The sequence below is a fragment of the Micrasema longulum genome, unplaced genomic scaffold (genome assembly GCF_059751315.1).
Source record: "Micrasema longulum isolate JH-2025_06_02 unplaced genomic scaffold, ASM5975131v1 h1tg002695l, whole genome shotgun sequence".
NCBI lineage: Eukaryota > Metazoa > Arthropoda > Insecta > Trichoptera > Brachycentridae > Micrasema > Micrasema longulum.
In genome coordinates this window covers 41,856-54,001 of record NW_028279828.1, presented here as the reverse complement: position 1 = coordinate 54,001, position 12,146 = coordinate 41,856, and the positions used below count along the sequence as shown (strand labels likewise).

General features: G+C 36.0%; 1 protein-coding gene across 1 annotated transcript in view; it reads right to left on the bottom strand.

Moving 5' to 3' along the window:
* Positions 1-948: 948 nt before the first annotated feature.
* Usp32 (Ubiquitin specific protease 32) overlaps positions 949-12,146 on the bottom strand; it is a 47,912-nt gene continuing 36,714 nt past the window's right edge. The window contains 6 exon segments of the mRNA XM_088241009.1: positions 949-2,453; positions 2,805-3,398; positions 4,742-4,927; positions 6,120-6,307; positions 7,642-7,793; positions 8,139-8,887. Coding sequence (XP_088097135.1) covers positions 2,175-2,453; positions 2,805-3,398; positions 4,742-4,927; positions 6,120-6,307; positions 7,642-7,793; positions 8,139-8,887 — 2,148 coding nt within the window. The 3' untranslated portion in view covers positions 949-2,174.

The following is a 12,146-nucleotide window of genomic DNA, read 5'->3' as shown; positions in this document are numbered from 1 at the left end:
TAGTTGCAATACTGAGCTGACATTTTGAAAGTGTCAACGTACAAGACATCACATTTTATTTAACATGTTTTGAACATACGATGAACGTGCGTTGAACACGTGTTGAGATTGGAGAATTAGTTCCGACACCATTCTGACATTTGAAGAAATAAATGTGTGCTGTGATAGGTGTTCAATTTTTAGGTGAATTTACAATTAAATCATTCATAGTTTGTATGAAAGATGCACCCAATAAGGGCCTAAATTGCGCATCACCATGAGGTGTTGCGATCAATATTTTCAATTGTTAAAAACATCTAAATTTATTTTTTAAACATTCGTTTTACTATCATTTTACCACATCTGTCTTGCAAGCCTTCTTCAATTGTTTTAATTGCAAACAATCTTTTTTTCAGCTATTTCACAGCTGAATATTTTGCTCAATTCGATAGCGAGCGCAATTGCCCATTCTCCTAATTATACTGTTTAGATAACCTAACCATTTCAAAATTTTATGGCTTGCGAAGTTAATATATAAAATATATCAATTTTGCTACAGTTTAAATGGCTCATAAGATTATTTTAATACTTAATTTTTGCAATACTTTTTAATACATTTGTTACAATTATTGATGAATTTGTATCACAATTTAAAAATTTTATGTTAAATAGATGTAAAAAAGTACTTTTAGTAAATAATGCAATAAATTACTTATTACATGCGAGGAAATCATTTAAATTTAATAAGGTTACGATTGAGTTTTTCTACTGACATTTCCCGGTGGAACTGTAATTTAATTATACTAAAAAATATTGAGTTTAATTCCACTTTTATTTATAATTTTCACCAGTGACCAGGTTTCATCGTCACCGATCAGTCTGACGATGTCGGTCATGACGAAACTGAGTCACAGGTGAAAATTATAAACAAAAGTGGAATTAAACTGAATAATAATTAATAGTATATAATTTATTTTTTGAATGTAAGGTTGTTTAATTTTTGCAATAAATAGAGAAAACATGTTTAAAGACACATTGTTAAAAAATATTATAATGTATAGAATTATGATCAAACTGCCATAGCTGGGCACTTATATCCAGAATACATTTTTTATTTGTTGTAATATCTACAAAAAGTGGTTCGATTGCCCCAATTTATATAACACAAATTGGTGGTCATGCGTCAATCATATTTAAAAGTAGTTATTTTACGTCATTGAAATTTTATAAAATCTTTTGAAGAATCGAACATTGATATAAACTGTATTTTCCTTTGCTCGGGAGTGTCCTTCGATGTAAATCGTTTCACTCAAATACAATACGGGTAGTTACTTCAAAGGTACTGTTGATTTGGCCAAAATACTTAACCATGACGCTCGGGAGAACCAGTTTGTGGTCCTGTTGCTGATATCGCGGACATAAATCCAGGGTTCAAACCCTTGTTTATTGAATCCTTTGTTTCTAATAGTGAGTTATTTTACAACTCATTGTCAAAGCGTAAAAAGACCTCGAAATTAAAATATATGGGCAAATTATAAAAATGCAAATATTGAATTTAAAAAAAACACTCCCAGCAAGTGGACACAAGATTTGCCCGTACGAGACTCGGGTTTGTAAATAAAGAAAAAAAATTGCACAAAAGTATCAAGTGGTTAAATTTTAATTTTGATAGACTGCATTCTAATTATAATAAGTAAAATTTTGACAATGTTTAATCTAGAATTAAACTGACGCAAGTGTTATTTTAATTTAACTGGCTTATTTTTAAAATGCAAATTGTATTGTTAATTTTTCTCGTGTTATGTATGCCTTGGAAAATATATTTTGTAATGTACATAAACATAACTGATAAATCAATTGAAATTAAGAGCTTTTACCCCCCCCCCCTCCCGGGTAATAGCATGAATAATGACTTTATTTGTTTGTTCATAAAGACTAGTGTCTTTCCTCGGTTCACTATTAATTTTTTCATATACAGATTTAGAGAAAATTTCATATTTCTTAATGATCAAAAAGTGAAAAATAATAAAAGTTAGAAATATTACTGCAGTAGTCACCAAATATATGCGGTCAGTACATTCACCTTATTTTAATATCCCTGTATGACAGTAAAGGAATGCAGTGTTAGTTCAAGATTACAAGCTATACCCGCGAATTTCGCTTCTCGCGCAAGAAGGTATTGTTTCCGGCTAGTTCTAGCTCAGGGAGCACATTTTCTTGAGGTCGTTCTCCTCCCCTTCCTGCAGGTCGAGGTGGCGCGGCGAGGGCAGGCGGCCGCCGGTGTCGGGCATGTAGGCTGCGTAGTCGAGCCCCGTGCGTTCGTAGAACAGCATGTAGGCGGACGTGGCGTCGATGGGCGGGGGCCCCGTGCCTCCCAGCTCCCGGCACGAGCTGTCGTTGTAGCAGTACCAAGCGCCGGAGGGGTTGTGAGCGTACGCCACGTAGTGGCCCCCGTTCATCATGCCCGAGTGGCTCTGGAAAAGGAACGATTGTGTAATTGTGTAGTCATCATTGCTCCTATATCAGGGTTATGCTTCAGACGCCAGTCGAGGGGCCATGAAATATTGTAGTGAAAAATCACATATTAAATAAATATTTAAGTCTCATGCCGGGAATCGACGCCGAAACCTCGGGAACAGCAGGCAAACGCACTAACCAGTACACCGGCTAACTAATCTCTACTCAGTTTGCTTTAAAAAAAATTTACCTGAGAGTGGTCATCAATTAAAAAACACTCGTCCGAGTTACTAGTTCTATTTCACACACAGAACTGTGCTCATCAGTCCAATAGACATCCCGAATAAACATATAGATAAAGATCTCACCACAACAGCGTAGAGTCGATATTTGAGGTTCAGGGGATCCTCTCCCGGCTTCAGCTTGTGCTGGTGGTAATCAACAAACTCTCCATCCAACACGGGAGTCTTGCTAAGACTCGAGGAAGCCAGCCGCTCCCGTGTGCTAGCAATGATGGAACCCTTTCTAGAAGACTTGTCGCATTTACTCTTCTCCGCAACGGAATTCCTCGACGACCCCGCGTCTTTGAAATCGTCCATTTCTTCTTTTAAATCGTCTAAAACACTAGCGATTTTAGCCCGATCCAGATCGCTGCTTTCCCGACTGAGATGATGCATTCTCGGACTATCTTTAATATCACTTTTTTTTGGTATCGTTTCTCCGTCAGAATCCAGACGGTCGTTGTCACTGTCTTCCGCCGACTCCTCGCTCAGGAGCCGGGTGCCTTTCTTAAGTAGTTTGTGAGCTCGGTGGAGGAGTATGTCATTGTGCCGGAGGATGGTCTCTTGAGGTACGGAGGCGAGGAACGAAGTGGGATCGAAGTCTTCGAAAGGAAAGTTAACAGCTTTGTGTGATTTGACCCATTTTTTGTTAACGTACTGGAATCGTTTTAAGTGAATCACCTAGAACATAAAAGTTGACATTAATCATTGTTTAAATAGCTACTAAATTATAAACTTATGTTCGCTATACCGCGGTTCAAAACATTTACTGCCAAATTTAACAGAACAATACAATACATTTAGTCATAAAACTTTTGTGTGAATCTCGTACCAGCGAAAGTATGTAAAAGCATACAGACCTAAAACCGTTTTGAGGGTTTTCCAATCAGTTTCATTCATGTAGAGTATTCAGCACCTAGAGTATTCCTCTGTTATCTGGTCTCCATTTTATGATGTTTACATCAAGAATATTGAATCAGTATAATTTAGATTTTTAAGAAAGATAGGCTCGAGGTTGGGCCTATCCAGAGACCAATATACGTATAATGAGTTAGAAACTAGCTTAAATATATATTCTGTTCAAGACCGTCTAAATAAATCCGATCTTCTAGTCCTATTTAAAATTCTCAACTCACTCTCTGATGCGCCTGAAATATCCAACTAGAAACCTCAGACATAACTTACTCTTTCATACCGATAACTATAGAACTAACTATGGTTTTCATTCCCCTATGCCCAGAATTCTTAGGTCTGTCAACAAACATACCAGTCTTGATTTCTTTTATAACAAGTTGTCTTCTTTCAAACTAAATTATAAACACCTCTCTACCGCTTCCACTTCCACCAAGTTTACTATATACCATTGTGTCTTTCTACTTTCCTTTATAATCATTTTCTATGCATAAATATACTATTCAAAAAAATACATTTCATAGATCTCGATTTTGAATAAATTTATCTCGACTGCTTTTATAATCCTTTTCACTAAAGTTAAGCGTTTTGTATGAAAGATTTACGATGGATACTGTCGTTCTTACTCACTACCTAACTTCAATATCAGCATTTTCGAGTTACCTATGAAAAATACATTTTTTATCCTCCATGATTGCTACAAAAAGACAAGTCATGCATTCAAATCATCAAAATATGATTTCAATGAATGAAAACTTGCCTATTGGTAATATTAATGGAGGAGAATAAAATAAATGTGTTTTATTGGGTAACTCACAAATGCTGATTCTAAAGTTACCTAGTTGTTGTAATTTTGTAATTACACATATATAATGTTTTTTTTTTATGGATATTTAAAAACAGCCATTATACCTACATGTGAATTCAAGAAAAAAATTAAAGATATTCGGTTTTCTAATATGCATGTTATTGAATTTGTTAAAACTATTAGTTTATAATTACTGGTTTTTTAAATAAATATTTCTGTAAATTAGGTGTTTTTTAAATTTAAATCTGAACCCACAGGACCCCTTAAAAATGACAATACATAAAAAAAAAAAAAATCTACTGACCAGCACGGGGGGCAGCCTCCAGATTTGCAGCTTCTTGGTGGCGGGCTGGCGCGAGCGGCAGGCGGAGCAGCCGTAGCGCTCGTCCAGGCGCTCCTCGCTGGTGAAGGCCCGCAGGCAGTGCTGCAACTGCGCCGGGGACGCCTGCCCCCGGAGGCACCATCGCACCGACTCGTGTTCCGTGTACATCTGGATCGACATGCACGCAAATGTTGTTCACTATTATTTTATTATACATTTAAACATCTTTAAGTACTGTAAATCTGTTACTTCTAACCCCTAGTCGCCACTGTCAGCCGACAGTATTTTGAAGAAATATTCATACTTACAGGCTGCCGATACCTATCGCAGCTCGCAGTAGAAATACCAGCGCCTTGCAGAGATTTACAGTCTCACAATTATTTACACGAGGCGGAAACGCGTCTCGTACAAGTGCAGTTAATAAAGGTAATTAAAACGGAAAAACAATACATTTTATTTACCGCAGTTGCTATGGACACTGCACTTGAAACCATATGTTTAAGTTCATGTGGCCCCTAAATCATCGGGCCACTCGAGTCTACTTCACACTAATGAGTTGTAAAGAGTTCTCAGTACGCGGAGATTTTTTAAAACCCTGACAGTACGCAGAACGAATCCTAACATCTTCAATGCTTTACTGCAGATTGCCTCTTCGTGATCATAAAATTTCAAAGTGCTTACAAATCTAAAGCCCAGATCCTTAATATTCGACGTTCATATCAGATTCTGGTTCCATGTACATTTATATTTATAATTAAAATTTCACAACCAACTATTCATCAAATATAGGTAGTGTAATATATGCCAAAGTTAAGCAGAAGACTTTTATTTGAAATTTTTTTACTAACCTTAACGGATTATTACAAAAATAATAGGTATATCATTTTTTATTAATACTCTCTTGTTGATATTTATATTTTTAACACCCTTTGAAAAGTTTGTTTGAGTCTTTTGTTTAGTTTTGTCTGGTAGTTTATTGTATAATTTTAGTCTCTGATTTATTAGTTTCGATTGTCCTTGTCTTGTTTTGGAATGTTGTATGTGGTATTATTCTGATATTCTTGTATTATGCCCATGTTTATTACAATTTAGAAAGTCTTTAATAGACGTGATAAAGCTATCGTATTTACAATGTTATATGTGAATGTCATTGTAGATAGTCTGTATTTTTCGAACTTGCGGGGTGCTGTTTTAATTGGTCTGTGATTGGTCTGCGAGCGTGGAAAGTCAAAGAGTACAGAATAATGAGTTCTACGCAGAGGGAATGTTTCCGACAGGTTGCTGTTTCGGGGTGATGGTAAATCTGAATTGCAGATAGACGGTTGGTTTTCTGGGCCTAGGTAACTAACTGGTCATTTACCGAGTCCCTGTTGGCCTGGTAGCGCAAGTGCAGCGCAGTGGGCTCCCAGTCCACGGCCAGGTGCAGGTGGTCGGCCACGCCGGCCTGGCGCAGCTCCTCCATGTCCAGGCGCTCCAGCGTCGCCTCCCGCGCGCCGTCCTCGGACCCCTCGGGCAAGGGGGCCCAGTAGCGGTGCTCGGGGGGCGAACCTGGGAAACACGAACGCGATAAATAAATACTGGATATTATCCCCGAGAGATCTGTATGTGATTGTGCTCACCATTCTCCCCTGGCTCTACAATCAAAATAAAGAAGGACAATCTCTGACCTCACTCCGATGCACAAGGCGGTCTGCACTCCAATGGTGTCTCTGATCAATTTCCGTGCACCCACGAGAACCACAAAACTTCGACACATGCTACGATGGGAGTAAAATAGCACAAACTACACTCACCATTCGCCCCTGGCTCGGATGCACAGAACTTTGTGCAGAACTGTTGGTCTCACCCTTAACACACCATTCCTGCTGCAATTCTTCAACTTTTTAATAAATTTTTCTTTCTTTTTATTTTTTTTTAACCACCATTTCTTATTATTCTTTGCAACAAGGTATTTTATCGGGATTTACGTTGAAAATATTTCGAATATATTTTCAACGTTTATTTCAAAGTTTTTAATTTCAATGCATAGAAATTTTACATGTCAATGAAAATGGTTTTCGTTTAGACAATTTAGAATGATTAGAAATTAGTAAAGCCATTAGTCAAAAACTTCAAATAATAAATAATCAATTAAATTTATCTTCGAGTCCTCTTTTGAAAATATTCCTGTTATGATTCATTTTATCTTCTTTCTTACAAGATTTTATAATTTAAATAGCAACGCGAGTAATTATAAGTTAGTTTAATTCCTGACGATGAGGTAGTAACCTCGAAACCGGTCGAAGTGTAACTCTAAATTAAAGTGGTTTATACAAATGTATAAACTTATAAGTGTAAAATGTCATACCACAAAGTGAAAAATGTTTTTAATAACAATAATATATTTTGAACATGTTTACAATTTAAAAAAAACAGTTTTCAAACAAAATTTTCGGGTCCGAAAATGAACACATGCAAAACGGCTCGCAGTCTGCGTTACAACATTCTGACGTCACTCATCATGCTTGCCAAGTGCGCTTCAAACAATTATTGCATTAAGTATGGTATGGTAATAAAATATGTGCTGTTTGTCCCATAGGGCGTGAAATATCTCGTTTTCAATTAATTCAAAAATAATATGTGAAAGGACCCTATTACTTAAGGTAATTAAAAGGATTATAATATATCTCTGTCCCTTTGTAAGAACCCTTAGGGCGTTTATGTAAAAGGGTAAACTGATCATTACATCACAAATTATCACTGCAATCGGAGTATCGATGCAGTACCTTACCCATTATTGGGTGCCGATATGAGTAGCAAAAAAATAACATGATATAAGACAGAAATCCGTCTTTTACTCATTGACGGCAAGATAAGGGAATTTATATCACAAGTGTTCTCACCGGTGGGGTAGAGATTGACTATGAGGGGCTCGTCAGTACAGGGGAGGGCACAGCCCCTACAGAACCTGGTCCAGGGGCACACGGCGCAACGGAGCCCCTTCTGTCCCACGGCGCGCAGAGTGAAGGGGAACGAGTAGCCCAAACTGTCGTCGCTGGAATCATAATAGATATATCAATACATCTAAGTCAAATTTGCACATTAATTTTTTATTACCGAGAATTCACTCTCTCGGGAACAAACACACAAATGACCAAAAAATAGATGCATTTTATTTGCTGTAACTTTGTCAAAATCAAAGAACCAATTATTCTTAAAAAAAATAAATAATAATTGAGTTCCTAGAAGTTTTATTTGTTTTTTTTTTTTACCATTACTGCAAGTCACCAAATACACACGGTCAGTACATTCACCTTATTTTAGTTTCATTGTATGATGGTGAAGGAATAAAATATATATTTTGTAAAGCACATAAACGTGCATATAAATAAATTCTAACCAGTCAGTTGCGTGGTTCGCTTGGTCCGGGGGTTGAGGGGGCGGAGCGCTGAGTAGTCGCTCCACCTGCTTCCACACAGCGGCGTACAACTCGCGCCCCCCGCATCCTTCCCACACGGGGACCACCAGCGGCGAGCCGAACGTCTCCCATTTCCGCTTCTGCTGCGACAAGAAGTACGACTCCTGCCGGGACTGCTTTCGATGCACGGCGATCAAGTAATTCGGGATGAGGTCTTCCTCGCTCCGGGCCCCCGACATGGACGAGGTGGAGGAGACATCTTCGTCCCCTTTCGATCCCATGTCGTCCCTGTTCTCGAGACTCAGCTTCCGAGCGCTGAGCGTGGGAGAGTGCTCAATATTGCTGATGTTTTTTCTCGACGTCAACAGAGGAGAGTTCGTACGCGTGGGTTTTGACGGTTGCGAGTTTATATGGCCATTACATTCGAGATATTTCTTCTTCATGCACGGACTGTTTTCTAAAGATTTAGAGCTGAGTGTCGGTGAGCCTTTAATGTTGCCATTGTGTTTTTTGAACTCGGATTTAATTTTTTTGGGGCTGGTATTGTTATAATAGTCACTGGAGACATAGTTCGGAGGTGTATAGTTGTCATTGTCTCTGCTATTGTCTAGTTCCTGTATGGAGTTGTACCCCGAAGATCCGTTGTTGCTGTCTAGAGCCTTGATGTTTTTGGAATTGAGGAAGTTATTGACTGTGGGACTCTCACCATATTCACTGGATACGGAAGAACGCTGGAATTTTGATATAATATAGAAAGGAACACAAAAGGCATCTAAATACTGACCATATTTACGCAAAGCATCGTAGGTATCTAGAAAATACTTTATTTTTAAATTTTGAAAAGTTTAAACTTCTTGGAGTTTCGCGGTCTTTTGGCTACTGATGGCACTTGTTTTAAAATATTAACAAAGAAAAAAAATACATAAAATATCTATCCAAAAAAATTTGTTAAAACTCGCTTTAATATATCGTCGTTGCACATTCTGAGAAAATTGATAAAAACGATTTAAAAAAAAAAAACAAAACCGAAAATAACACTTCTGTGTATGGACAAAGTAGGAAAAATACAGTGTTTTTCAATAAAGTAATATATTAATTACTTTATGCCAAAAAGTCGCAATTTTATGATTTTCTCAGAATGTGCTCCGAGTCACATAGCCCATATTTGATGTGCAATGACGTTATTTACTATCACTAAATCTGTGTACTTTTAATTATTTACTAAAGATATTTGATTTGCAGTTTACGATTCTTTGCGTAAAACTAGAGTTGATATAATTGCTTCATCCAGTAAATTAATGATTGCTAAGCGAAATTTTTAAGTCAGCGTGTAATGAAAAGCTTGCGTCAGACCAGCCATACACAGACAGATGAGAAGAAACGAGAATCTGTCACGAGTTCCGACTGATTGTAACAAGGTGCGTAGGTTTTCACGGTCGCTGTTATCAATAAATTAAACTCAACATTGTTCCCGGCACTAGACACTACAAAAACGACACGGAATGCGCCGGATGCCGACTGTGACACGGTACAAATTACTAGTACATTAACACATATTTTTTCTACAAAACACTCAGTTTACCCTGAAGATGGCTTCTGCAACGTAGCCAACGGTAGCCGAAACGTCGGAACGAATCCAACTTACACGGGATCACACAAAAAGATACATATTGATTGTAACAAGTTGTAACCGCTTGAATAAGTCTGTATATGAGTATGGCTGGGCATAAGTAGAAAAGTAATGTTTTTGCAAATTTAGATTTTTAAAATTGAGACATCATAGCGATATATAAAATTAACCCTTTAACAGTCTAAAATACTAAGAGTATTCATTAAAATTAACGCCAAGAATAGGAAACCATAAAAAAATATCTGTAAAAGGGTTCATGTAAAATTTGAAGTATCTAAAGACCTTTCCTCCTGTACGACATTACAACACTTTATAATTATTGGACTACTTTCTCTGTGTTTTATGATGGGATGGTACACCAGAAAACAAGTTTGCAAAGTACTCAAATTAAGTGGCAAAGTGACATAATAAAGATTTAATGCGTGTAATAATTTTATATGCATATTCCATAAATTTCAAGACATGTTGAAAAATTTTATTTAAAAACAAAAGCATGCTATAATACAAATTCAAACAACTACATAAACTAATGCTCTTTTCTCTAACTACTACATACATATGTACAACACCACTACACCAACTACGACCATTGTATGGGCACAGTCCACTTTCCATACATAGAAAAATATTTTTATAGATTTATTTGATAAGAGACAAAATATTAGGTCACCCCATATATAATGCGGTTTTTCCAAGTGCATGAACTAAAGGTAAGAGGAGGGATGAAAATCTATCTGCATTAACTTATTATAGAAGCAGATACATAGGTAATTTACTTATTACAGTAAAACCTCGTTTTTACGTTTACCCGGTTTTTACGTTGAAATGTTTAGGTCCCATTTTTTCCATACACTCTCATTCAAATATTCCCCAAATCAAAGCTTTTTTACATTTTTCATAACCCCAGTTTTACTAACAGATTACAACAGAAATGAAGAACTTTTAGAGAAGGCAATATAGAAGTCCAGGCATCTACAGGGCTTATGACATGTCATTGGCTGGTTTATGTGGCCACTTTATACACTGTGTAACATTCACCATTCTGCCCATATTTGAACATCTATATTCATTCAATTCTTTCATCTGTTGATGTTTGTGAAGTTAAAGAGCTGAAACCTTTATTTATGTGGGTGAGATTCGGGTGTTTGAATTATTTCACCGTCATACTAGGCAACGCCTGAAATTTTAATTTTTCAATTGTTATACTTCTTCATAGATCAGGTGAATTTATCAACAATATTTTGGGTTTTTCCAAATTTTTGTAGACAAGGACTGGATTCAACTCAACTCAGTTCATAAGCCATGTAAATGCCTGGACTTCTATATTTCCTTCTCTAAAAGTTCTTCATTTCTGTTGTAATCTGTTAATATAAGCGCTCTCCAGGGAGTTGAATCCAGTCCTTGTCTACAAAAATTTGGACAAACCCAATTTTATGTTAAAATTTTTCAAAAATCATTCATAATCACTTATAAATAAACCAAAATAAGCATCTAATGCACTGCAAACCACCCATTATATATTTTTTAAAGGGTTTCCAAATAAAAAATTGGATGTGATTTCTACTTTGAATTTAATTTTATAAAAATAAAGTTTGTGACGCGTTTATTAGCATTATCATAAAAATTGACATAAATTTATTTAATCAGTGTGTAACCATAAAATCATGTGAAATTATTCAATAATAATACAGAGTCAAATAAATTAATCACCAATTCAATAAATACATATCTACATTATTGTGCCTGAAGTCAAGATAAGACTACAAAGTTCTACGGGTGATGTACTGTGGTTTAAGCATTAAAAATAATAAATATTCCCCACAGTATATTCCTTAGCAAAAAAAGAAACACAAAACTAACATCCCTTAACAGCAGCATAAAAAAATTGACTTATTTAGACAGAACTACATTTCAATTGAAATTTGATAGATATTTTATTTTTTTTTTGATACAGCCCCTTAACTAAACTGCCATACTCATTTAGAGGCTAAAGTAAAGCACATTTTCTAAAACAATTAGAAATAGAATCTAAATGAGGATTTACAGTAAGCCTTAGCAACCAGCACAGAAAAATCTTGTGAAAAGAGATATAAATATGCGAAAAAGTACACTTTGAAGGAAGTATCTAGAATTCATCAAATCTGCATATTGTTATTTGTTTAGTTTCATTATATTAGCGATTTGCATTTAAATTGAAAACGTTAATAAAGTAATTCTTAGTTATTTTTAGGTTATCTCTATTAGTGTTGCCAGAAAAGAAAATTATAAAAATGTTAATGAAAATTAATCACTTTATAAGTAAGTAACTTAAATTCAGTAGAGTAAGAACCTCGAAGGGTAAAATCTTAGTAAGGTTTTGA